At 34.0% G+C, this 26,839-nt stretch overlaps 1 protein-coding gene and 1 long non-coding RNA gene across 3 annotated transcripts in view; one reads left to right on the forward strand and one right to left on the reverse strand.

Moving 5' to 3' along the window:
- Positions 1-13,611, forward strand: part of LOC129523977 (uncharacterized) — a 90,224-nt gene extending 76,613 nt beyond the window's left edge. The window contains exons 2-4 of the long non-coding RNA XR_008667618.2: positions 1,416-1,714; positions 3,946-4,100; positions 13,527-13,611. This is a non-coding gene — a long non-coding RNA (uncharacterized lncRNA). The remainder of the gene's footprint in view (positions 1-1,415; positions 1,715-3,945; positions 4,101-13,526) is intronic.
- The window catches only part of CRISPLD1 (cysteine rich secretory protein LCCL domain containing 1), a 50,450-nt gene that overhangs the window by 3,681 nt on the left and 19,930 nt on the right, over positions 1-26,839 (reverse strand). Inside the window, exons 3-14 of one of the 2 annotated variants that reach the window (XM_004047167.3) lie at positions 18,373-18,491; positions 17,902-18,034; positions 16,822-16,937; positions 16,008-16,108; positions 14,211-14,351; positions 13,975-14,035; positions 13,803-13,869; positions 13,466-13,596; positions 10,967-11,010; positions 10,801-10,873; positions 5,261-5,336; positions 1,358-1,488 (exon numbers count right to left, since the gene is read on the reverse strand). In XM_004047167.3, coding sequence (XP_004047215.1) covers positions 1,358-1,488; positions 5,261-5,336; positions 10,801-10,873; positions 10,967-11,010; positions 13,466-13,596; positions 13,803-13,869; positions 13,975-14,035; positions 14,211-14,351; positions 16,008-16,108; positions 16,822-16,937; positions 17,902-18,034; positions 18,373-18,491 — 1,193 coding nt within the window. Of the gene's footprint in view, positions 1-1,357; positions 1,489-5,260; positions 5,337-10,800; positions 10,874-10,966; positions 11,011-13,465; positions 13,597-13,802; positions 13,870-13,974; positions 14,036-14,210; positions 14,352-16,007; positions 16,109-16,821; positions 16,938-17,901; positions 18,035-18,372; positions 18,492-26,839 lie in introns of those variants that run through there. The other variant, XM_019032970.4, reaches the window with a different exon arrangement.

Below are 26,839 nucleotides of genomic sequence, written 5' to 3' on the forward strand. Positions count from 1 at the left end.
TATATACGTATCTATATATATGTGTGTATATATACATTCACATATATACACAGAAACACACATATATACATACACATATGCATACTCACACATAGTCACACACATATACATATACACACATATATACACACATACATATATACACAGACACACACACATACATATACATATACACACACACACACACACACACACATATATCTCTGGGTATAGGCCTGACATTTCAGGGCTGTCGAAGCTAAGCTAACATATTTAGAGTGCTCAGGAGCATCTAACATCTGGAATATTCATAGTAGGTACTCAAAAATAATTATTATACTGTTTTATTAGGATATCACCTATCGTTTTAGTTTTAAAATAAATCTAAGAATTATGAGGCATAAATAAAACCATATCACTCAGTTTAGCTTATAAAATTGCATATCCAATTTTATAACTCAAAGATCCATTTTACATATTATTCTGTTTAAGGAGGCCATAAGCAGGTTGTAGAAATGTCACTTTCTCAACACTTACCTCTTGATATAGTCTAATATGAAAACAGATAATGCAGATTTGTATTTTTGTGAGGATGACACCCAGATGGTTATGTTGAAGGTAATCTAGATACCCCGTATGACACATCCTTTGGTGTACATGTGTGTGCTCTCCATTGGCAATTTTGAAGAACCCAGGAAATATCTAAAAGTTAGGGATTTTTCTATATACAAATAAATAGTACTTTTAGTATTACTTTTATAAGTAATAATGATTTTAAAAATCACCATTGCTTCATTTATTTTAATATTTATTGATACCTGATAAAGTGAGTTACATGAATTTTCTCAAATCACCAAAATATATGACACTAGTGGGTGGGTTAAATAATATGAAAAATGACCTGAAAGAGTTCATTTATATCACACTAGGCGTCCAACTTCAAATCAATAAGAGAATTTGGTTCTAGGGAAAATCAGACATTGTTTTTGTCAAATACTTTATCAGATAACTGGATTAGAGAAATATTCTGTGCCTTGCTCACCTAGAAAGAATTAAATATAAAACTAATCTAGAAAATCCAAAAGAGGATGAAAGAAAGTTCCTAATTATAAGATCAATTAACAAAAGAGTAGTTCTGACTTGTAATCCGATTTTCATGTTGATTTTTATAAGCCTGCAGGAGACAGGCACCTCTGGTACTACAGCTTCTCCCATCCCTGGAAGGCTGACTGGTACACAAGTGTGCAAAGGAACACACTGGCTCTGCCACTTAACTTTGAAAAAAATTAAAAATATTAAAGTGGGTCAACTGTAAAGCAATCATGAATACAGTGATAGATGGTATTTAAAAGTATACATACATATGTTTTGTTTTTACCTTTCTGAGAAGATTCCATTCTGAAAAGAAGCAATGTAGGTCTTTCTTTTGTCCACAGGCATTACATCAACATAACCACCGTGATTTCGAACCACTCCAGCATGTACTGCTGCTCTGCAGATACTGGACAGCTGAGAAGGTAAAGAAACAAACTGCCATTATTGGAAATTCCGGCTGGACTTGTCCAGCCTATTCTTCTATTATTAATAGACTGAAGTCACTGACATCCTGATGTCATGGATAGCCAGTGAGCAGCTACAGGATGAGGTTTTGTGCATAAAAGAATGTCTGAAACGTCACAAAGTCAAAGGCAATTTGGAGCAAGTCTGAAGGCCAACCTTAAAGGTGACTGCAACGGTAAGACCCCTCCCCAATCTAATCTAGCAAACACCTGTTCTGTCCAAACAGTAGGCTTTAGAGTATCAAAGCAATACAAAGCAAATTAGCTTCTTTTATCTCTTCTAGGTCCTGTTTGTCATTCTTAAATGTTAGCCTTTGTTCTATACTGGGCTCACTCTGACCAAATGTTCATAGGTTAGATTATTCATCCCTCATGTATGTTCACTTTTGCCTAATACAAACTCCACCATAGTTCTGCATATGACTATGGCCCCTCTTCCAAAATACAAGAAATGGGGCAGTTTTTTCTTAGTAAATAATATAATCTACACAGAGAAACTTTGCCTAAAAGAATAACCCTAAAAAGAAAAAAATGAAGAATCATCATAGCTTCTACCTAGATTTGTAATGCCTGTCAACTTAGTTTGAATGGTCTGACATGAAATACTAGGAAAGTCCTATGATTACATTGCACTAGTCATAAAATCTGAATTGAATGGGATTTCTATGGAGAAGAAAATTATTGTTTCAGGTCCAATACTTTTGAATTTTTAAAACTACTGAATTCTAAAAGTCAGATCCTTTCTTTTGGCCCATTAAAATCTTCTCAAGATTTTAACATTTGCTTTAGTCCAAATGTTTTACCAAAATTTGTCAACAACTAAGTACAATCCAAGGAAATCAAACCAAAGACAATATTTGAACTGTTTCAGTATAAAGCAATCCATGTCAAATGCCCATGGGTCTTTTCTGATCCCAGTGGTGTGTTCTTTTCTTATCTCTATGCACATGTGAGTGATTTAATATGCTTTTTAAAATAAGCATGTATATCTTACATGACCTTGCATTATTACTGTGCTGTGAACTCCAGAGCATCAGTCAGTATTTACTAGATCAGAGTCTGAATGCCAAGCTGTTTAATCCTTTCCATGCTTTTGCTGTATCGCAAAATACCATGTATCTAAAACCTGCATCCTTACTCAAAGACATTTTCTTCAACACTTAAAGTCCCATTGAATTATATTTGCATCCAATATGGTTCTTAACAGATGGAATTAAAAATAATTCCGTGCATATTTCAGTATTTGTTCTGTTAAAAGGATATTAATCAGCATTTTTCCCAAGGCAACAAAAGTGCTTAGATATAACATTTACTAAGTCCAAGTATTTAATATGTTTTGAGACTATTGTATTGCCTGCAATTATAGATTCAGCAGGCATCCCTATTTGAGTTCAAAGGTCAGAAGACATTTTCTTTTCATACTCAGACTTTTTAAAAACTAATATATGATGAAAAGAATTATCTGTAAAAATAGAATTTTTTTAATGAATGCAGAAATATATAATCTATAAAAGTTCAAAGAAACAGAATGTACAAGGTCTAGCTCTATAAATGGAAGGAAAGAAAGAGAAAGGAAGGAGGGAGGGAAGGAGGGAGGGAGTCTGGCTGATTGATTCTCACATTTCCATCCTTTATTTGGAGAGATATGTATTTTGTAGGGCCAGGAAGACTGGCTATTAACGATTGGATCTCTGATTTCGTACTTGCCGTTTGACATTAATCTTTATATTTCCAACTTACTCTTCAAAGGACCTATATAAGACACATATTATGCAGCCATTTCACTGGGGGTAGAAAGATAAAATGATCTCAAGATATGAGTTCCAACAAAACCTTAACTCTAGCAAATAGATGACTTTAAAGACATAGAAGTATACAGGTTATTTTTAAAGACTTTCACTAGACGTGACTAAAATTAAAAGTTCTGCTTAAAGGGAAAATCTGAAAAGTATGATTTCTTTGGAAATCTCTGTTGAGTTCAGATATGCATATTCCTATATATTTATTAATCTACTTGTTTCAACAAATACTTATGTGCAAGGTACTTGGTTAATACCTGACGTAACTATGTGCTCTAAGCTCTGTTCAGGCAGAACATGCCTGTCTTGTTCACAGCTTGGCAGACATCAAATTAGTGATCACAAAATGATGAATGAATAACCCAGCTGCTGCCCTTGAGAAACTTACAAACTAATAAAAGAGATAGGGTAATAATCATAATACCCAATACAACAGGCTAAGTGCCAAAAGGAAAAAATGAAGTTATAGGGGTTGAAATAAGGGCAACTTCATACTTGGGTTGGAAGGTCCAGCAACGCACCCTCACAGAGAAAGTGGCAATAATTTAGGTTTTGAAGAATGACCACAGTTTTGAAATAAAATTTGCAAAAATACTGTATTTCAACAGAGGCAAGAATATAAGCACAAATGTGAAGACTAGTACATTCAAGATACCAGCAGGACTTTTCAGTGGCACATAAGACCAGTGCAAATCTGGAGCTTGAGAGAGACTCAGAATTGGAGAATAACTGCAAAGGTAAAGCTGAACTGAAAAAAATCTTGGTAAGTAAGCTCACCAAGAGAAATAGGTGGTAATGTACATATTCAGGCCTCTTTTCATGATCAAATTCCCTTAATATTCTATTGAATATGTGCATAAGACATTTCCTAAATTTGCATTTGTAACTCTCTGGCTTAGAAATCTGTAATGGTTTCTAAGTGTTTGCCTGATAAAACGTAAACTCATCAGCATGCACTTTCAGACTTTGTCTACACACTGATGTGAGCTGGATTCCTCTCTCTCTCAGACTAACTTGGTTGAAGCCCCTTTTCGTTCCGATTTTCAGCAGCTTAGAGACAAAGCTATCTGCTAGTCTGATGTGCAGCTCATTGACTCTTAACTCCGTTACTTTGTAAATGTCACTTATCCCACTAGAACACGTTCCCTGATCCTCTTTACCAACCAACACTAAAAACCTGGCTCAACAAGCACTTAACAGGCCTGGCACCTTGGAAGGCCAAGGCAGGAGGACTGCTTGAGGCCACACCAGCCTGAGCAACACAGTGAGACCCCATCTCTACAACAACAGAAAAAGAGCCAGGCATGGTGTCATGTATTTGTTCTTCTAGTTACTTGGGAGGCTGAGGCAGGAGGATCACTTGAGCCCGAGTTTGAGGTTAAACTGAGATATGATCATGCCACTGCACTCCAGCCTGGACCATCACAGCTCATATTCCTTGTCCAACCCCACTAAAGTCATCTCTTACAACATCCCCTCAACTAGTTCTCTTTTGCATATACTTTAATGTAGCATCTCTATGACTCTATGCTACATTTTAAATGGCCGTTTGGCAGTGAAGATATTGTTTCAACTTTTGACAAATTCTTAATTATCCAGTTCAGACTTCAAATACTAAAGAATCAAAAGAAAAACAAAACACATTTTCCTTCCCAACAATAACTACAGACTATTTCATTATGTGTCTTATATAAAACATATGGGGAGAAAGTGAAGAAAAATTTTGTCAAATAATTATACACTCTTATCGTACATATGGATATTAATTTTTCAGTGATATGGATGTTTAACTCTTCTGAGAATGCACATTAACAAAGTCTGTTTCTTCGCTCTGTATATAAATGTACATATACACATTTAAATGTGTCTATACATTTATACATATACATGAATGTTGACAGCTGTATAAATTAGGATACTTACATCAGAATAAACTCGAGTTCCAATTACACGAGCATAATGTGGATTTGCCTGCATACAGTTACGAGGACAGTATACTCTGAAAAAAATATATATTATATATATATTAAGTAAGCCGGTTACTTAAGTCTTTCTTATTAGTAAAACCACAGATATGCATACACAAAGTAAGCTCAACATTCTAAACCCTACTCATTTTTTCTCCTGAAATAGGTCAATTGTACAAGCCCAAGCAGTAGACACAATTGCTTCTGTTTATCTATCTTTTGGCATAAATGTCATTTTAAAAAAATTAGTTACGAAGCTTTCTAATGTGGGGATTTGAAGCCAAAAGAAACATCAGAAAGCATCTCAATGTATCTAAGAAGTTGGTACCCAATGTATCTGAGAAGTTGGTACCCAATGTATCTGTAGAATTTAGTAAACCAATAACTTGGAAAATCTGAATCATTGTCTGCCTCATACATCTCACAGTTTCTCTTCTTTATATTCACATCTTTGGAATCTCATCCAATTTCACAGTTTTAATTATCATCTTTAAATGGCTGATTTCCAAATTTACATTTCCAGTTGGGACATCTCTTAATTCCATACTTGAATATCCTACTGCTTATTCAACATCTCCACTTAGCTATAATAAACATCTCAAATTTACCATGTATGAAACCAAATTCCTAATCTCCTTCTCTAGCTCCCAAATCTGTTCTTTCCGTAGGCTTCCCATTGCAATAAATGGCACCTCCATGATTCCAAGTGCTCAGGCCAGAAACCTTTCTATCCTCAATCCCTCCCTTAATCTCACACCTTACATTCAATCCATCAGCAATTTCCATTGGCTATACATGAAAACATATCCAAGATCAGAGCATCCCCAAGCACCTCAATCATGGTAACTCTGGGCTCTATCATCTACTGTCTAACTTACTGCAATAGGCTCTTCTATGCTTCTTCTATGGTCTCCCTGCTTCCAATTTGGCCCTCTCCAATCTGTTTTCCATACTTATATTAAAACGTACAAGTCCAGCCAGGCGCAGTGGCTCATGCCTGTAATCCCAGCACTCTGGGAGGCCGAGGTGGGTGGATCGCCTGAGGTCAGGAGTTTGTGACCAGCCTGGCCAACATGGTGAAACCCCGTCTCTGCTAAAAATACAAAAATTAGCCGGGCATGGTCCTGGGTGCCTGTAATCCCACTACTTCGGAGGCTGACGCAGGAGAATTGTTGGAACCTGGGAGGCAGAGGTTGCAGTGAGCTGAGATCATGCCACTGCACTCCAGCCTGGGCAACACAGCAAGACTCCATCTCAGAACAAAACAAAACAACAACAACAACAAATATACAAGTCCAAACACATCATTCCTCTGCTCCAAATATTCCAGTGGCTTCCATCACATTCAGAGTAAATGACAAGAGCCTCAGGAAGGTCAATAAGCCCTGCATCTTTTATCCTCACTGCCTTTCCAACTTTATATCTTACTCCTTTCCCACTTTCTCACCCTGCTGCAGTCACATGGGCCTAATGGTTATTCCTCAAACACACACAATAGGCTTCTGCCTTAGAGCCTTTGCATTTATCTTCCTCTCTGCATGGAATGCACTTCCTCCAGAAATCCTACTGCCTTACTGATATCTGGTTGGCTTAGCTCACTTCAAAGACATTTCCAAACACTTTTTTTGTTGTTCAGGCTCTAATACAATATGACCAAAAGCTTTTTATTTAAACGTAGGATCCAATTATCAATATTTAATCAATCACATGATATTTTAAAAAATCTACTCCCAAAGTTCAAGAAACTGTCAAATGGCACTTTACTTTTAATCAAGTGGCTCGTCTGCATTCACACACACACACACACACACAATCACTAAAAGGAAACACAAACTAAAACTGGAAAACACACAATTTTAAATAGTAAATGAGACTGTTTACATGATAATCATTAGTGGATGATGATAGCATCAACAATTTTCCTAAAAGTATTCTAAATATACTTCAGTTGAAACTACCCTTGCCAACTGAAGCAGATCTTCCTTAACATAGCTTCTAAGAAATATAGTTTTTATTTCTAAAATTTGTATAACACTGTATATTCTAGAGTGTATATACTTCACATAACATGGAAACCAGAACCATTTAAATATAATAAATCCATCTGAGTTTCTATAACTTTGAATTAAAGACTTGATTGTTGTAAAAGATGCTGTCTGGGGTTTCTGCAGGAAGAAGGGTGTCCCCTTTGACTGGAAACTGATCTTATTGTATTTGAGAACTGCTAGGCATTCACCGTCATCCTTATGGCTGTTAAAATCACTTGCTCTGCATGCTCTGCAAACTTTATCTTGCCCATATTCAGCTGCTGGTTTGTGGAATGCCAAAGTCAGTAGTCCAAGTTGAGTTAGTTTCTACTTAGATGAGTTCAGGTAAAGCAAAGATTGGGGGAAGTTTTTTGTTTGTTTGTATTCCAATCTGTTTTTACATAGTAAAAACAGTAGTAGCTTGTTACATACTACTGAGAAGGTAGGTACTGGTCCGGTAAACTTTTTTTTTTTTTTTTTTTACCTATAATTTGCCGGTAAATTTTGAATGAAAATGCTGACATACTTTAATATCTACTTTTACATCTTGAGCATTCAATAAATTTTAAAGATCTAATTGTTTATAGGTATATGTAAAACTGGATAACATTTCTTATAATTTTTATAAGACACTAAGTAATAATTACTACATAGCCACCAAATGGTTACTAAATAATAGTTAGATAGTTTATTTTGAATCGTTCTACCAGACATGGAAACTTTCAAGGATATGACTTGCAGGAATCTTGTTTCTTCAAGGTCTTCTTGAGCTAATTTCATTAATTTATTTATTGTCATTTTTTCTCCAGAATAGACTATGCCTCAGCCTACTTAAGTCATATGAAATTCTAAAAGAAATATACCAACTACATGGTTCCCTAAAAGTTATAACCTGTCATATAAATAATATCATTATAACCCAGTTTATGAAACTATTACAATTTTTTTCTTTTTTCTTTTTTTCTGAGACAGAGTCTCGCTCTTTCGCCCAGGCTGGAGTGCAGTGGCGCGATCTCAGCTCACTGCAAGCTCGGCCTCCCAGGTTCACGCCATTCTCCTGTCTTAGCCTCTGGAGTAGCTGGGACTACAGGCACCCGCCACCACGCCCGGCTAATTTTTGTTTGTATTTTTAGTAGAGATGGGGTTTCATCGTGTTAGCCAGGATGGTCTCGATCTCCTGACGTCGTGATCCACCCACCTCAGCCTCCCAAAGTGCTGGGATTACAGGCGTGAGCCACCACGCCTGGCCAAAACTATTACAAATTTTACACAGGAGAAACAAATGACAATTTTGTTTCACTGAAATAAAAAAAAAGGGAGAAGTTTTTCAGACTACTTAAGGTCAATGTTATGCATAAATTGTCATTTCTATGGATTTATTATGTTGGTAACAGTAAAGGCTAAAGTGAATTTTAAAAATTTATATCATTTTCCTTATTTCGATGTTTTGCTTTCTGAAACAAGCCAAGAAATAGGGAGCTTGTTTATTAATGCTTTACTTGATTTATCCCTTTTGCAATAATATTGATATAGTTTGTTTTGTAGTTATAAAATTACCCTTTATTGAGCATCTACTAGTGAGAGCCTTTATGTTAGAATGCTCTGCAGAGACTCTCCTTATTATTTGGTCCTCATAAACCTAGTCACATGGCTGACATAAGGCTAGGCATAATATTCGTACTTAGTAGGTATTTAATACATATTTATAAATTTAAATTCTAAAGTTCCTGGGTTTTTTTCACATATTATGATGCTAAAATTTACCAGCTTCACCTAGCAATACATCTTTACTTTTTTCTATAAAACTGCAATCTGTAAGTGTAGGGGTCTTGAGAATTCTGAAAAAAATATTTCTCCAAAATTGACTAAGACTACAGAGCAAACAATGATCTAATCAAATATGTGAGCCTTATAAGAGGATAATTAGTCAAGCTCTAGTAACAGGAGATTGTATTTTTATCACAAAAATATTCAGCATATAATTCATTGGTGGTCAAATGGTAAAAAGTGTATGATGCACTTCACCCAGTAAGAGGTCCTCAAATTATCCTACATACTTGGTAATCTGCTGATTTCAGCCAATGTACAAGCTGAAGAATTTTAAAATTCTCAATTAGCATGCACCAAGTTAGCTGACCGAAAATATTACAACAGCAGTCTTGCATTAGTAGAGACAAATGATTTGAAAGGAAACAGGCTATTTGTATGTGAGGACATTTATTGTTTATATCACATCTGTAACTTAGAAACTGACAGAAAATGAAGTACTCTGTTATATGAAGATCACAGTCTTCCGTTATAAAGATTCCGTTATGTACCTTGTGAACAGCCAATCCCATTCTTTAAGTGAAACGTTGCTTTCATTTTAAAAGGGTAATGATGTTTTTCCAAAGTAGATAAACTTTTCCATAAAAATTAAGCTCCTTAAATTTTTAGACTAAAATGTTTTGTCAAATTACAATTATATCTTTAAATCTCATTACTAGTTTTTAAAAGTAGTGTGGATATTTGCATTAATGGAAATAGTGTGTGTAGAACTAAGAGTGGATATATATGGAGACATACTTTATTTTTCCTAGCTACTATTATGGATTAAACCATAATACCTCTAATAGTTTTCATCTTAGCTTGGCCAAGATAAATAAAGCTTTTTTCATTATTTTATAGTATATAAATTCCATTATAATCTTGTAAAAGAGAATATTAAAAAACAAAAATAAAAGAAAGGTAAAGATGGGCTTTTTAACTTACCAAATGCAATCAGATTGATCTAATTTAAAAAACTGGATAATGATGTTAAAATACGAGTTATGCCACTTTAGTTTCTGTTGTAAGAAATTGTTATGAACTGAATGATTTTGTCCCTTCAAAGTTCATATGTTGAAGTCTCAATCCCCAATTTGACTAACTTGGAGACAGGGCCTTTATGAAGGTAATTAATGTTAAATGAGGTCGTAAGGGTAGGGTCCTCATCCAATAGGATTAGTGTCCTTATAAGAAGGGATAAGAGAGTGAGCTCTGTTTCTCCCTCCACCATGTGAGGACACAGAGAAGGTGGCCATCTGTAGACCAGGAAGAGAGCCCTCATCAGGAACTGAATCAGCCAGCACCTTGATCTTGAACTTCTCAACCTCCAGAACCGTGAGAAATAAATTTCTGTTGTTTACACCACCCAGTCTATGCTATTTTGTTACAGCAGCCACAGCAGACTAATAAAGCACTCTTTGTATCACAGATGAACATACAGATTACAAGCATAAACCCTGACATTATGAAATAGCAGAGAATACTTTTGCATTTTGAGAAAGTACACTAGGCCTGCCTGGAGTGCATGTAGTTTATGATGTTTCATTGCTCCCTCCTGCTTAGAAGTTCAAGATTATACAACTTTTGAATCCCAGAGACATCAGAATTTCAGGCAAAAACAGTTATCACAGGGCCAAAGCCCCCTATGTGTACACTGGTTTACCTTGGGCAATGTGAAGCAGGCTTATGAAATGGACAGAGCTGTTCCACAGTTGTTTCACAAGTCACAGCCTGAACTGAAGAATTAAAACACAAAACAATGAGTGAATCCTTTGAAAGCAGTAACATACTACACAGTACTAAGAAAATAAGATGAAGAATGTGCTAACCTGTTACTTTAGAGACTGTGAAGGAATTAGCAGACTGATATTTGCTGAAGGTAAAAATACAGAAATGTTAATTATTTTCATATAGGCATCAGCAGCAGCAGCATCATTTCTGGTATCTTTCAAGTCTATGAACACTTAATTTTCTTTTTAAACACTTACTAAAATAGACAAGTAGCAATATAAGAATACATCATCAGTTTTATGCTAAATCCATATTACCATCAGGTATTAACCAAATCAACACCATTCTTCAGGTAATCTCTTTTCATTATTGATCTCAAAAACATATAGATAATAGCATAGAGCTATATATATATATATATTTGAATCAAATATATATATATATAAAATATATTTGATTCCTATCAAAATTAAAACCCTCAAATACTAATTTCCTGCCTCCATGGGACCAAACTATTTAGTCTTTCACAACAGGAAATACAAGACAATGTTGTGAAAAGACTACAAAATAATAAGTAGCTAAGGGAGCGTCCATTATTCCTTTTTTGTTCCCCCTAGTATCTAGCAAAATTATACAGTAAAATGAATAAACTTCTCCTCATCACATGCATTATTAAAAAGCTGAAATATAAGATTAGGCACACAATTATACATCAAAATTTTAATAGGTTTATATAACATCTATTGCAAAAGGTAAGGCTTATTTGTGATGGTATTTTAACATGGTACACTCTCTGAACACATTAGCTCAGAACTGAAGGTGTAAAATTTCAACAATTCTTTATTTCCATCAGCTTCAAATTCTGTATTTAATATTCATCATCTATAATGTGTCCAAAAGAAGTAACATTCTTTGAGGCATAAAATATACAATCTATTAAATATAGCCTTCAAGTTTCAAGAGAATTTCTATAATAGAGATAACTGAAAATTAAGAGGAAAAAAAGTAAATAACAGGATAAATGTCCTTTAACAGAACACCCACTGCTTGGCTTACTAAAGCTAATAACCAATATTTATTACTTATTGAAAGTAATAAATGTTTTCCAAGTCAATAGGTTAATTAATGAATATTTCTATAGAACTTCAGGCCAAGTGTGGTGGCTCACGCCTGTAATCCTGGCACTATGGGAGGCTGAGGCTGGTGGATCACTTGAGGTCAGGAGTTCGAGACCAGCCTCGCCAACCTGGTGAAACCCCATCTCTACTAAAAATAACAAAAATTAGTTGGACATGGTGGCACGTGCCTGTAGTCCCAGCTACTTGGGAGGATGAGGCAGGAAAAGTTGAACTTGTGAGACTGTCTTTAAAAAAAATTTTTTTTTTGGCTAAAAAGAGTTATCACTAACAGCTAAAAACCACCCTTCAAGCCTTTTAATAAGACTGTATAAGCCAGATGTGGTGGCTCACACCTGTAATCCCAGTACTTTGTGAGGCCGAGGCGGGTGGATCACCTGAGGTCAGGAGTTCAAGACCAGCCTGGCCAACATGGTGAAACCTCGTCTCTACGAAAAATACAAAAATTAGCTGGGCATGGTGGCACGCACCTGTATTCCAGCTACTTGGGAGACTGAAGCAGGAGAATCGCTTGAGCCCAGAAGGTGGAGGTTGCAGTGACCTGAGATCACGCCACTGCACTCCAGTCTGGGTGACACTGAACTCCAGTCTGGGTGACAAAAAACAAAAAACAAAACAAACAAACGAAAAACAACAATAAAAAAAAGACTGTATAGGAGATCATTCCACAAATTTTTGAGAGTTCCTAATAGTTTTTTATAGTTATTAATTCCAACTTAACCCCACTGTGAAGTTTCATGCAACTGTATTGTAACAAAAGAGACAATGTCAAATTTCCTAAGAAAAGGAGTTCTGTATGAACTTCAGTAATGTTTACTGTTTTACTTAGAGGGAAAAAAAAGACACTAAAGAGGTATTTCAAAAGCCCCCATTTTTCTACTTTCTATACGGTACATGTAAAAATGCACAGTGTTTTGGAATAAGGTATTTGGTACACCTAATAGGAGAAACATTAATAAAATTAAATGCTTTTATATTGGGATAGTTTTAAATGGACAAAAGAAAGATGACATAGCATAATACATATTTAGAGAACTTTTCAAAATGCTCTTTTCTCTAATGTAATTTATCTTATCAACAAAGTTACTGTGGCATGAAATAAGCCATTTTCCCTAAATAGGCCAGGAAGAATATGCAAATTACTTACCCTTCTCAGGGTATTTTCTGTCAAGCTAAAAAATGTATTGCTTTACACTGGGAATTAACTGTAAATTTATACATTTTTAATGAAACTCAAAAATTTGGAGTTTTAGCATGCCCATTAAAAGCAAAAGAGTTCAACTTTGACCTTAAATGCGTTATCTTCTTTTTGTCTAAGAAAACTACAAGCTAAAATGAACCTTGAAAATAACCAAATTCTTTCTTCTTAAATTATTCTATGCTTTGCTCTAAAAAAAAAATGTGTTAGCTCACTGTTACAATTTAAAATTATCTGGTCCAAAAGATTATTTGGGTACTTACCCAATTGTTTGAATACCATTTCTGTTGGACTTGATGAAATAATGCTTTCTTCCTTGTCTAGTGATATCTACCCAGCCACCATCATTGTCTATTATACCATAATGAATTGCAGCTCTACAGATGCTGGATTGCTTGGAAAAAAGGAGGAGATAAAAAGATGTTAAAAATATTAGAGTTCTGCATAAGTCCCAACTATTTACCACTTATGTGACTTTCAATTAAATAAACATTTCTGAGCAAAATATCTATACTTATGTAAGGTGTTATTTTGCACAATAAAAATCAAATATTACATGGAATGACTCTATCCTCAAATAATTACATTTATAACACTTACCATTTCATAATGTACACTGCCAATAACTTTAGCTTTACTATCCAAACAGCCAGCAGGACATTCGTACCTAAATAAAAGTAATTGGGCACAAAATTTAGTTTCTCTGAATGTCAGTACAAAATAAAAATATTAATTATATTCAATTAATTTTCAAAATAATAACAAATGTTACCTATTGCAGGTTGTTCCTTTGCACTGATCTCTTAATCTTACTTCACAAGAAACAATTTGGGCTACAAAGAAAAAAATACCTAAATAACTTAAATAATATAAAAGCAGTTGTAGTTCATTATATATAGCCTAATGACAAAATTTTTTCCATTCTAAAAATGTTCAAATTAATAAAATCTTGATGGATATACCATTTATGTACTTTGAAAATTTTTATAAGTAATATGGAGGTCTTACACATTTGCTGTGTGCTTATGACTTCGTTTCTGCTACTATCATCTGATCTTGTCCGGACATGGGTGTCATGGACTTGTGACTGCTGTCGTTCTATTTCATTTGTTTCCTCTTCTCGAGGGGGATAATACCTGTCTGACCCTTCTGTTAGAGAAAGCAGATTTAGGAAATATTAACCCTATTTTACATGTGCATGAATTATCAAATAATAATATACTTTAATACTCCTATTTAACATTTAGAACTAGAAAAATCAGTACTGTTTTTCTGCACAGGTTTTGGCTTAAGGTGGTGATCTTAGGTACTGCAGTGGAATAAATGAATACACATAAGCCTTTAAGTCCTTGATTCATTTATGTTAATGTTCGACTAATATTCAATGAAGCCACTTCTAAACTTTGCTTATATTTCAACATATCATTGTTTGATTTTCATAATGACACCATGAAATCTACACAGTGATCTAATAAGGTCATGGCTTAGCAAAATCAAATTTGTTTTCAATTAAAATCATATTCTTAATATTTTCAGGAGGATCACATTTAGACTTCTCCCAAATGGAAATGTGGCCTAAAGAAGGATTTACATGCCCTTATTATTTATGACAAAATCCATGTCCATAGAGTTTTTTTCCTTTAGAAGAAAATTTAATGTGCAGAAATTTAAACTTCTGAGTATGGAGAGTAATTTCAAATTTTGAATTTAATGTTTATTTCCAGACTGGCCTTTATCAAAGGCTTGACAATGGCACATTTTGGAAAAGTGTATCATTTTGATGCATGCCCAAGAACTCAGAACCTAAAAAAAAAGTATGAAGTCACAAGAAAGTCAGCTTTAAGTAAAAGATAATGGTCACCAGGGAAGAGGCAGGTAGGTTGGAGGTTTGGCCACAGAGAATATGAAAAACACCCACACAAGGAAAAAATGCTGCAAACGCTTCTAGGAATTTTAAAATGGCTTATACAACAGAGGGACATATATGGTCACTTCTTGTCTACTCATTTTAGTTAATGCGTCATTAAGGGAAAAAAAGAGACACGTGTCATTATGAGCACTAAAAAAGGGCTGCAATTGTTCAAATATTTCCTAATACACTTCGTCTACATTATTCCTCTTTTAGTCATCAAGAAAAAAGTACAAGGCAGTAAAAAATGTTCACTTGAATGCAAAAGTGCATGACTTTTCACAAAGCTTTGTCATAACAGTTTATCTTTATGTGCTATAAACAGGACACCATATTTACTTTTTAAGATATCAAATGCATTTGACAGTACTACTTTTATAGTAGTTTTATATTACTATTATACTTTTCTTATTATTTTAGCATGACAAATTGAATAGTGTGCAGTGAGAAGTGAAAAATCAACATAATTCATTGAGCATGGTTCAATAAGATACACAAAGGGGTATTTTGTTAAAAATGTTTAAAGCGCTAAAAATAAATTGTGTTAAATTCCTAAATCCTTTAAAAAAAGATGACAGTTATGGAAATAACTCTAGTCAACCATACATTAAGATGACTCTTTTTAAGAATATAAATATACTTCTCATTCTGGGGTAATTTCAAAGTAGAATCAGAAATAGTTACCTGAAATAACCATGGAACTCTAAAAATTTCATATAACAAACTTACTAGTAATATAAATATTTGTAAAAGATTTCTTCAAAATATTTGAAATAGAGTTCTAGATACTTTTCGTGTAATCATTAAGTGCACTTCTGGCTTTTTTAAACATAAGTAATGCAGGAGCTGGATTAAACTATAAATCAACATGAATACCACAACACAATAGCACTTACCTTTGTAGCACAGATTTTCTCTACAGCCCCCTCCAAAACTAGGTGGGCAAGCAGAACAGGGCCGCCCATGTTTGTAAGGGGCATGGCCCCACCAGTTTCCCCTGTAAGAGATGATACGCTCTATTAAAAAGTAGTCTAATGGCATAATTTATAAAACATTGTGAAACATCACTATATATGAACATTCTAAGTAATTATTTTGGCGTATAGATTTAAGACATTCATATAATTTATTATAGAGCCCTTCTGGTTACTAGGTTTAAATATAAATTACTGCCTCATTTTGAAAATTTCCAAAGTAATTTATAACACATATTGTTAAAAATTACAAAATCAAACTTTTGCAGAAAGCCAAACTCTGCCATGGAATATTCACTATATTCCATTTACTTTAATAAAAACACATTATTAAACTTGAATTTGACCCTAAATATGATTGTGTCACATTGTTAACATAATCCCTTAAATGGTCTTTACACAGATGAAAATACATTTCTCAATTAATGTATAGTTGTTAATCTCTAATAAATAACAATTATTCAATATTTATGGATAGTATAGTGAGTAAAACCAAAGACATAAAAATATGGTTCCCATATTCACAAAGATTATACTTTCATATTTCATATCCCCCTTTATGCATTTATTTTATGCATTAGGCAACTATAATTGTTGCCATATTAAATAAACAGAATTAAAATAATACACTTCATTCAGTGATACACACTGAAAATGGGGAACAATCAGGAACGTAAAGGTATTTTCATTTTGTTAAGAAAAATGTACATCTGAACGTAGTGTTTTGTCTACTCACTTTGGGGAGTAATTGCACACCAGGTAGACAGCTTTGGGCCATATCTGCCCCCAGATGTTCATGTTATGACACAAATTAATGGCACAACCGATTCTGTTACTAGTTGCCCACACGACCTATGTTAGAAAAATGAAAGGCTCAGAAAAAGCAGGCTGAAATGAAATAGGACAACACTTCTGAGAGAAAAATGCATAAAATTTGAATGTGAGAAGCCAACGTTTATCATTCAAAATGAACTGAGATCAAATCAAAAAGGGTCTTTTTCCTGAGACCTTGAGTAATACCTAATTCAATTTTAAAAGCAGAGCTACAGAAAAATAACTGTGTCTGGTTATAAAATGCAAGCATTTTCAAATGCAAATTTAGTAAATAATTCAAAAGTTACACCCTCACAAACCTAATGTCATATTAACATTTCTATGAAGAAACTTTTCTGACAAAGGAACAGAAAATCACATCCTAAACAGCAAATACTGGAGCAAAAATTTACATGTTCAGATTTCTTATACAACATGATCTTTTCATCATGCCACTGGTTATCAGGTAGTTTGATGCTGGTCAATCTTATCACATGCAAAAGCATACAGAACAATCAATCTGCTTTATATTCACTGATAATAAGCCTGATCAGCAGTGAGCTTTATCAATCTGCCTTTAGTTGTTTGATTTGGAAGTTTAGAACATACCAATTGTGAACACGAAATATAAATATGTATGTATATGTGGCACATGTAAATACTGAATGTCATTGGTAAATAAAACTATATTTTTATTCCTTGAGATAAAACTTTGACATTGAAGATGGTAAATTTCCCCCCATATTACTGGGGCTATATTAAAAATGTTTGATATGCAAAATCACTGAAATAATGTCTTTTTAAGTAGATGTTTGGACTTTTTTGTGTGATAATTATTTTCATTGTTTATAGAACTTTGTAAGCCAATTCAACATAATCAATATCCATATAAATTTTTTTAATAACCATATTAAATAAGAAAGACAAGTTCACTAGCCTAATTTCTTTCATAGTTACATTAACTCAATTTGGGGGAATTAAGTATAATACCCCCCAAACATACCTGTGTATAATGTGTACATACAGGGCCAGAACACCTGAATGGACAATATGGGTTGCATTCATGTTCATATGGGTAGCTAAAGTCTTTCACTTCATCATACCACGATTGTACATGAAACGTCGGGGGCCTATATCTATCAGAAAGAAAATAGTCACAGAGGGCAAGCAAAGTTGGAGAAAATACAAAACTAAATATTGCAAAATACATTGGTATAATTTGGTAGAAAGACAATTTAGCGTAAATTATTAAACTTAAATTTTTATGCCCATTACATTACTAATAAATTGATGATTTACATTAAAGTCTAAAAAACTGCTGATTGTTCTGGTGTGGCATTTATTTTTTGTTATTTGTTTCGTGATTACTTTTCCTTCAGGCACCAAGTCTTTGAAAAATTGTACTGATGAATTAATAAGGACTTCATTTTAAACACTTATGTTTTCAGAAAGAAAAAGTTGTGCTTTAAGATACCTTCCCCAGTGTGCTCCCAAATTCTGTCCAATTGATGGAAGCAAGCTTGCAGGTCCATGTTCCCACAAGCAACTTTCAGCCCAGGATTCTGCAGATCTTTCCAGCTCTACATCCCATGTCTACAGTTTAAAACAAAAGCAAAAATGTGCACATGTAGCATTTGGACACTTCTTCAGAACACAGCGTTGAGCAGTTCTTACATTTTCTTCTTTCTTTCTTTACAAAGTCAACATCATAGTCTGGATTCTCATCAGACTCAAAAGTCATCTAAGTTTTTGCACTGGCCTCCAAATCAATCTCCCTGTCTCTACCTCTTAACCCTCCAAATTGCCCCATACGTGTTTAGAATTACTTAAGTGAACACAAATATGCTGAAGTGATTCCTCTGTCTAAACACATAAAACAAATCCCCATATACATAAAGTCCAAGGTCCGGGGTCCCACTCTTCCCTATCATTAAGCATACAAGTCCTTGTTCTTGCTGATATTGTTTCCTCTCCCTAAGCAACCTTCTCCCAGTTGTTTGTCAGACAAGTCCTTACTCTTTCTTCCTTCACAATCCAGCTTTATAAAATACTTTTTCTGTGACATCGTATCAATTCTCTTAGATGTAAGCTATCCCTTTAGGACTCCTAAGGCTCTGTTACATTCCTTTGTTTAGCACTTATTACATTGTAATATCAGTATTTGCTTACATATCTATCTCTTTCATGAGACTGTAAATTGAATGGGACAGTGCTGCTGGTATCTTTGGTCTATTTTCTAGTGTCTATCATCTGGACAAGGTGATTAATAAATGCTTGTTAAATACATGAATGATTAACAAATCTGATTCTCATAAAATATATGTAGACATAAAATTAAAATTAAATAATGACAAATTCATTCTTTTAAAATAATTTAAAAAGAAATAATTTAAATCACTGATTATTTTAGTGAAATGATTACTGAAATAATTTTGCAAGTTCTGGGTTTAGTATTCAACTTATTAATTTGAAAAATATGCAGTATAGTATGTGTGCTGGTAAAAACATCAAGTTAGGTAGACCTGGGTTCAATCTTAGCACTACAATTACAGACTCCGGGCATGTTACGAAAACAGGAAAACAAATCTGGGAATGGAACCTGAGGACACAACCCAAGTGACAGTGATAAAGCTGAAAAGAGTAGACAGTGAAATGATATTTAGAAATTTAAAGATGGGAATTGAACAATGAGAACACATGGACACAGGAAGGGGAACATCACACTCTGGGGACTGTTGTGGGGTGGGGGGAGGGGGGAGGCATAGCATTAGGACATATACCTAATGCTAAATGACGAGTTAATGGGTGCAGCACACCAGCATGGCACATGTATACATATGTAACTAACCTGCACATTGTGCACATGTACCCTAGAACTTAAAGTATAATAATAATAATAATAAAGATACAAAAAAAAAAGAAATTTAAACTCCTAGAACTTGATAAATGGCTGGAGTAGGTGGTAAGGGAAAGAAAAGGTAAGACCAATGATACTACTAAATTGGAAGAAAGGAAATAGGGAAAGAGAAATAGATGGTTGTAATACAAGTGTGTGTCTAGGTATTTCCATGCATATTTCAACGGTGATGTATGAGGGCACATATGCCAAGTAGACAGCAGAACTACATGACTAGGGGTCCAGAGGAAAAATGTGCTCTGAGGATATGAATCTTGAAGTTATTCACCCAGAGATAAATTTATTTGGGAATATTATATAGAATGAGAAGAGGAATAAAAAAGAAAATTCTGGGGTTATCAAAATCTAAAAGGAAAAAACTCTAACAAGATAACAAAAGAAGCCAGGCAAGACAGGATAAAAGAGGTTACAGAAAAACTAATTAATATGAAATTATAAAGCAATGAGAGAGAGAAGATATTTTTGGGAGTAGAGAATGGGTAACAAGTGTGAATGACAGAAAACCAAGATTTCCTAAGTACTAATTCATGACTAAAAGCAACTTCAGATCAATGATGGGTGAAGAAATCAGAACACAGAGCATTAATAAGAGAAAGAAAAAGTACAGAAAACAAATGTGAGTTACTTTCTCAATACTTTAGAGAGGAAGAGAAATGTGGCAGAAGCTATAGATGAGATGCCAGAGTCTAGAGAGAATTTGTTCACTTGCTTTGATTTTTAAAGGATACAGGGAATCTAATCATGTCAATACGCCAAAAGGAAAACACCCTAGGGACAAAGAGGCATGGAAAAAGAAATGTATGTTTGAGGAGAAGAAGATTCCTAATTCATTCATATAATTTTTCATTGGTGAATATTCCTCCCCATTCCATTGTGGCTCTGAAATATGGATCAAATCACAAAGGGAAATTTATACAAAATTAGAATAAGTTTATTATCATCATTAGTGTATCTTAATTTTCTAGCAAAAATACAAAAATAGTGTATATGCGACTAAAAATACAAGAGCAGCAAGAGTTGCTGCTTTTCATAAAAGTTTTAATTTTACTTTCAATTAGTGTCAAATATTCAAGATGAATGGTTTTAAGACACGGACATCAAAAACAAATGCCATAAACAAGTATTATCAGGTAAGCACTTTATTTGCCAATTACAGGCATATTATTAATTAACTTTACCATTTAACTTTGACCTAATTTTATAATTATATATAATGTTTACTATACAAAAGTATAATTCAAGTTGTGGTCACTATTTGTCCAAAGAAGAATTAAGTAAGAAACACTGAATTTGGTTGAAGTCCCAGAAAATGGGCAAAATGTTGATTTCCTTTTGTATCTAGAAAGTTGGAGAAGTAATCGTCTCTCAAAAGTAAGCAGGTTTCCAGATAGAGTCCCTAAAGACATAGGTTGTCCTTAGGGGACAAATCATTGTCTGCAATCCAGGAAATCAGATTCTTGCAGAGTACTCTAGTTATACACAGGACATAACTACACTTATCTGTAGGTGTTGTTTTTTTTTTTTAATATATCAATCTCATATTCAAAGAGCAGCCAGAAAACAGAGGAAAAATAGAAACAGTTCCTGGAAGTCTAAAAATAATTGCTTTGAAACAATTGTGATGGTTTTAAAATACCCTTTCCACCAAAGGTGGAGTTGAATTCCCCCCTTTTCCCTTGAATTTGAGCTAAATAGTGACTCACTTCTAATAAACAGAAAGAGGCTGGGAGACTTCGGTAGCTAGGTTAGGAAACAAAGCTTCTTTTTTTTTTTCTTTTTTTTTCCTGTTAAGACACATCATGACAGACCTAAGCCAATGAATTAGGAGTCCAGTTACCATGAATAGGTAGCTGGAAAGAAAATATGGAGAGAGCTCCAGAGATGTGAGTTCTTCCAGCCGAGGCATGTGACCTGTGAGTTTGCCAGCCCTCAGATGACAGCAACTCAAGTCAGGGCAATCACGAGACACCTCAAGTGAGGACTATCCAGCTGAGCTCTTAGAAGAATCCTCATGGCCTCTACTCAAGTTCAATTTACTCTTGTTTCACACATGATTCTACAATCTTAGGTGTCAGTTTTCCCTATGAAATTGAAAATGGATCCTTTTTAGAAAAGATATACAACTAGTTCCTAACTAGTTTAATATACTACAGTGTATTTAAGTGTTTCAAGTTTGCTTATATTTCTGTTGTATAGAAATCGGAATAAAACGTAAAACATATTATTCAAATACTTTAAGCTAATTTTTCTTATTTGTAAATTTGTTAGCTGAAATAGAAGGTAACTCCGATCACTTTGAGGACTAAAATTCAATGTTGAATATGTACAATGCATAAGCTGTATTTAAGGTATGACTTATGATTTTATTTAATCCATTAAAAATACTGGGAAAAGCATACTGAATAAACTATAATATTGCTAAAATAATAGCATACAGTATTTTAATATAAGTGCTGAAGCAGAGGGGCATGCAACTAAAATTTAGTTCTTTATCAATATTAATATTAGTGACTAAAAGTAATTATCTATCCACAGAATCGAATAAAGCATACCTGTTTAGGTCAAGTTCAATAATACAAATCAAGTCTTAAAAACTTATTGAAAGAAATTCTATCATGACTTAACAATAAGCATGGTATATATTTGTTAAAGCTACAACATATTTCACGTTTTAAAACTGCCAATAAGTTATACCCACCCCATTAAGTGTAGGTTAGTGCCTACACATTTCTATTTAAAATCAGGTTTACAAATTAAATCAAGATGGCCCAAAGAGCTTCTTTTTTAATTCCTCTGAACTATTCACCCAGCACTAATTTAAAGACAAACCACACTACGATTGCCACTTCTCTATAAAATGAGTACTTGGGTACCCATTTCTATACACTTGAGGTGTGCAAAAATGAAAACAACTCTATTTCCCAACTACATCTGAAAGTTGTTCCTTCTTAGAGCATAGTTAAGCCTTCAATGAAGTTTTATTACTTAAAGAAATATTTAGAATACTATTGACATTCTTTGTCTCCAATGATATTTTTAAACTAGTTCAGCATGAAGGCTTTCTCATCTCAAGTGTGTGTATGAGAAATTTTAAACTTTTTGACAGATAACTTTCAAAATTAAACCAGGCCAAGTATAGTGGCTCATGCCCATATTCCCAGCACTTTGAGAGAGGCGAAGGTGGTAGGATCACTTGAGGCCAAGAGTTCCAGACCAGCCTGGGCAATATGTGGAGACCTGTCTTTACAAAAAGTAAAAAAATGAAAAATTTAGCTGGTGCGGTGTCACGTGCCTGTAGTCCCAACAAGCTGGGAGGCTAAGTTGTAAGGATCAAGGGAGTTTGAGGCTGCAGTGAGCTATGAGAGCTATGATCACACTACTGCACTCTAGCCTGGGCCACAATGTAAGAACTTGTCTCTTTAAAAAAAAAAAAAAAAAAAGTCGGTGGTTCACGTCTGTAATCCCAAGATCGCGCCACTGCACTCCAGCCTGGGTGACAGAGCGGGACTCAGTCTCAAACAAACAAACAAACAAACAAAAACTGAAAACTGGTAAACCTACAAATACATAGTAACTTTAGTACTAAAATATCATAGAAATGAGAAATTATGTAGCTATCTAGATACATAAAAATTTGCTATCCTTTGTGAAACATGAATGAGCTCCCACTGGAACACCTGCTATGTTGCTCGAATAAGAGTCAATGACAGCTGGAAATCATTCAAGAATGTAATTTAGGCCAACAGTATTGCTTACCAGTAGGTTGTATCACTGTATATTATGCAAAAACAGTAATTAGTGATACAACTTTTTCATTCTCTTTGACACAGAGTTTTTTTCTCTTAAAAAGATTTAAGGATTTTCAAATATATCTTCTTGACCATAGTAAATACTCTTTCCAGATTTACATAATATGAAAATTCATTTCCTGGGGCTTGTTTACTCTTTATAACTTCAAAATTATTATAGTACTACATTAAACAAGAGTTGAAGACCAATAATTAATAACTAAGAATTTGTCTGAAGAGAGTATTTTCTGATAATTGAGGTTTCAAGAATGTTAATGAAAAACTAAAATGGAAAGTGTTATTATTTTTCAAATAAATATCAAACATTAATTTCACAAAGAAGATCTAATGTTAAATATGTTTTCCATTAATTAGCATTGTTTTGGATTACATTAAAGGATATAAAGTTTTATGAGATTATATGCTTGACGCAAATTTGTGTAATCAGACTTTCACATATAAATTACCCCCAAAGATTAGTGGGGTGGAGGTGATGGGCCTTCATTTATCCACAAAGTTGTTTGGTAAGTTGTAATTATTCTACCACAGAGACCAGGATGACACTGAATTTGTTAAGTAGTTTTACAGAATTCTTTAGATTCCTCAATAAATAAAATAAATTAGTAAATAATGAAATTTTAATAAAAAGTTGACCAGCATGGATAGCTTAACACCCTATCCACTACACAGAAATAATTATTGACTAGAAACTCTTACATAACTTCATAATTGTTAAATGCTAGTCCCTATATAAAGAAATAGGATTGCAAGATTTTTGGCTACTGTAGAAACTTTCACCATACTGGATGAAGCTACAATGAGACTTTTAAAGACATGCTGAGAAAAATGTCTTAAATAGATAACATAAACCTTTCTCAAAAAAATTGGAAAATAGCAACAATTGTAATTAATTATCTAAAAATTTTACATAGTATAGATAATATAGAAATGATTTAATTTGTTGTAGAACTTTTTGCAAAACTGATGTAGCCTTAATGGACTTCCAAGATAAATGCCAAAAAGAATTCCTAATTGGATTATTATACCGTTAAGTAGCCTAATTAGATGACAAATACTGGCCCATGATATAATTCACAATATGGACTTTTAAAATTGCATTAGCTCAGACACAAAAAGTCAAATACTGCATGCTCTCACTTATAAGTGGGAGTTAAACAGTGGGCACATGCATGGACATACAGAGGAAAATAATAGGCACTGGGGACTCCAAAAGGGAGGAATATGGGAAGGATAAAGAATGAAAAATCACCTACTGGTAATTGGGTACAATGTTCACTATTTGGATGATGGGCACACTAGAAGCCCAAGATATCTATTATACAAGATATCCATGTAACAAACCTGCACGTGTACCCCCTGAATCTACAAAGCAAAATAAAGTATGCATTTCTCTCTGGCAAAGTAATAATCTAATGAAAATATGGTGGCATTGCAAAGGCAGTTATGCTGGAAGTCCGGATCTAGGCTGGAGGCTCTAAAGTCTTACCTTTCCACTAGTGAAAGCTGAAAATAATGATAAAATTATTTTTAAAACTGTCTTAGCATTTGCAATAAGTTTTGAACAATAAATTCCCCAAACATCCTTCTTTAGAGACACATAAATGTGCATGCTTAACTCAGAAAAGCACTCCAATATCTCTAATCCTACCTATCCCAGTTCTGAGCAGTCAAGGGCTGACAGAAGTAATGACAGAATTATGCTCAATGGTGCTGAAAATACCCCTTCTTTAGTGCTGTGTGTTCTGGACCTATATAAGTCAAGGGCATTCGTGATCAATTTTCTTCTTCTTTTATTATACAGACAGAGACAAAAGTATGCATTGTTCAAATGACTCAAACCATAAAATACATGAAACACCCTGGAAGAGTTCTCTTTCCCATTTAAATTGTTTATTTCCAAATTTATATCTTTGATTATATCAAGTTTGGTTTCTATTTCCTTATCTCTAACATTACGGAGCGGAAATAAGTCTTTCCGAATTCTTTTGTACTTAAATCAAAAAGACTTAGCTTTCCAATCCCATTGTTTGTACTTCACAGTCTCTTAGATGATACCCTGTATTGCTTGTAGTATCCCATAAGAATTAGCTGTAAAATAACATTTCTGGTGACAAAGGCATCTGATGACAATTAAAATGACAATGAAGAGCATCTCAATTACCTAAGAAGCAAAAGCTGTTTTCAAACTGCTGTTTGAGAAGCCGTTTTGTGATAACCAAGGAGATTTCAGATTTTCCAATTATAAGCCCATGAGAGCAGAGCTCAATTTCTTCGAAGTATTTTTGATATTGTTAATAACAGATAAATACAACATAGAACCTTCAATAAAACTTTCCATTTAGTTGAGTAAGAAGATAATCTTAATAAAAAGTTAAAACCAGGCCTCTCTTCAGTTTAGTCCTGAAAATATGATGGTAAAATATTTAAATAAAGCACAGACTTCTAAATATAATTTTTTGCACAGCTATCAGGAACACCAGAATTTTTCAAGCTCATGAATGCAGAAGTGATTTGAGAAAATCAAAGACATACAGAATTATCTTTTTAAAAATACTGCTTTAAAATATAATTCTTGCTATGCTACCACTTCTGAAATAAAACAGGTTTGTAAATCATCCATCTTATTTCGATCCCTCCCCAAATCTTTTGTGTTTTCCTATTTAAATCAGAAACTACAATCCAAGAATCTGATAGAGTAAGTTGTCAACGTGATCCTAACTACAGCAATAACCTAACTTCCAAGATATCCCAATAGTTTGTTAGTCTATGAAAATATCACATTGGACAGTTCAGAATACATCAGATTCAAATTTCAAATATAATGACTCATTATAAAATCTGTAAAGCTACGTAATTTTCTCCCAGACGTCAATGAAATAAATAAGTAAATAAATCTGTGCTGAAAGAGTGTGAGATGCTTTTGTGACTAAATCATCTGGTATTAAATGCACTATGGCAAGCAGCTGTATTGCATTCCTTACAATTCAATTACTCCAGGTATTTTAAGTGTTGTGCTTCACTCATTCTGAATAGACTTTGTAGTTATAGGGAAAATGCACGAGGCTCAGATTTCAAAGGAAACACTTGTGTTACAGGGCACAGTAACTTTGCCAACTACTGAGAAAGAAGCACTACCTTAAGGCAATGCAGAAATTAGGGTCTCCTGCAAATTCAGAGATGTGAGGCATGTGTGGTAGTGTTTCACTTAAAATCTA

Source organism: Gorilla gorilla, chromosome 7 (genome assembly GCF_029281585.2).
Source record: "Gorilla gorilla gorilla isolate KB3781 chromosome 7, NHGRI_mGorGor1-v2.1_pri, whole genome shotgun sequence".
Lineage (NCBI taxonomy): Eukaryota > Metazoa > Chordata > Mammalia > Primates > Hominidae > Gorilla > Gorilla gorilla.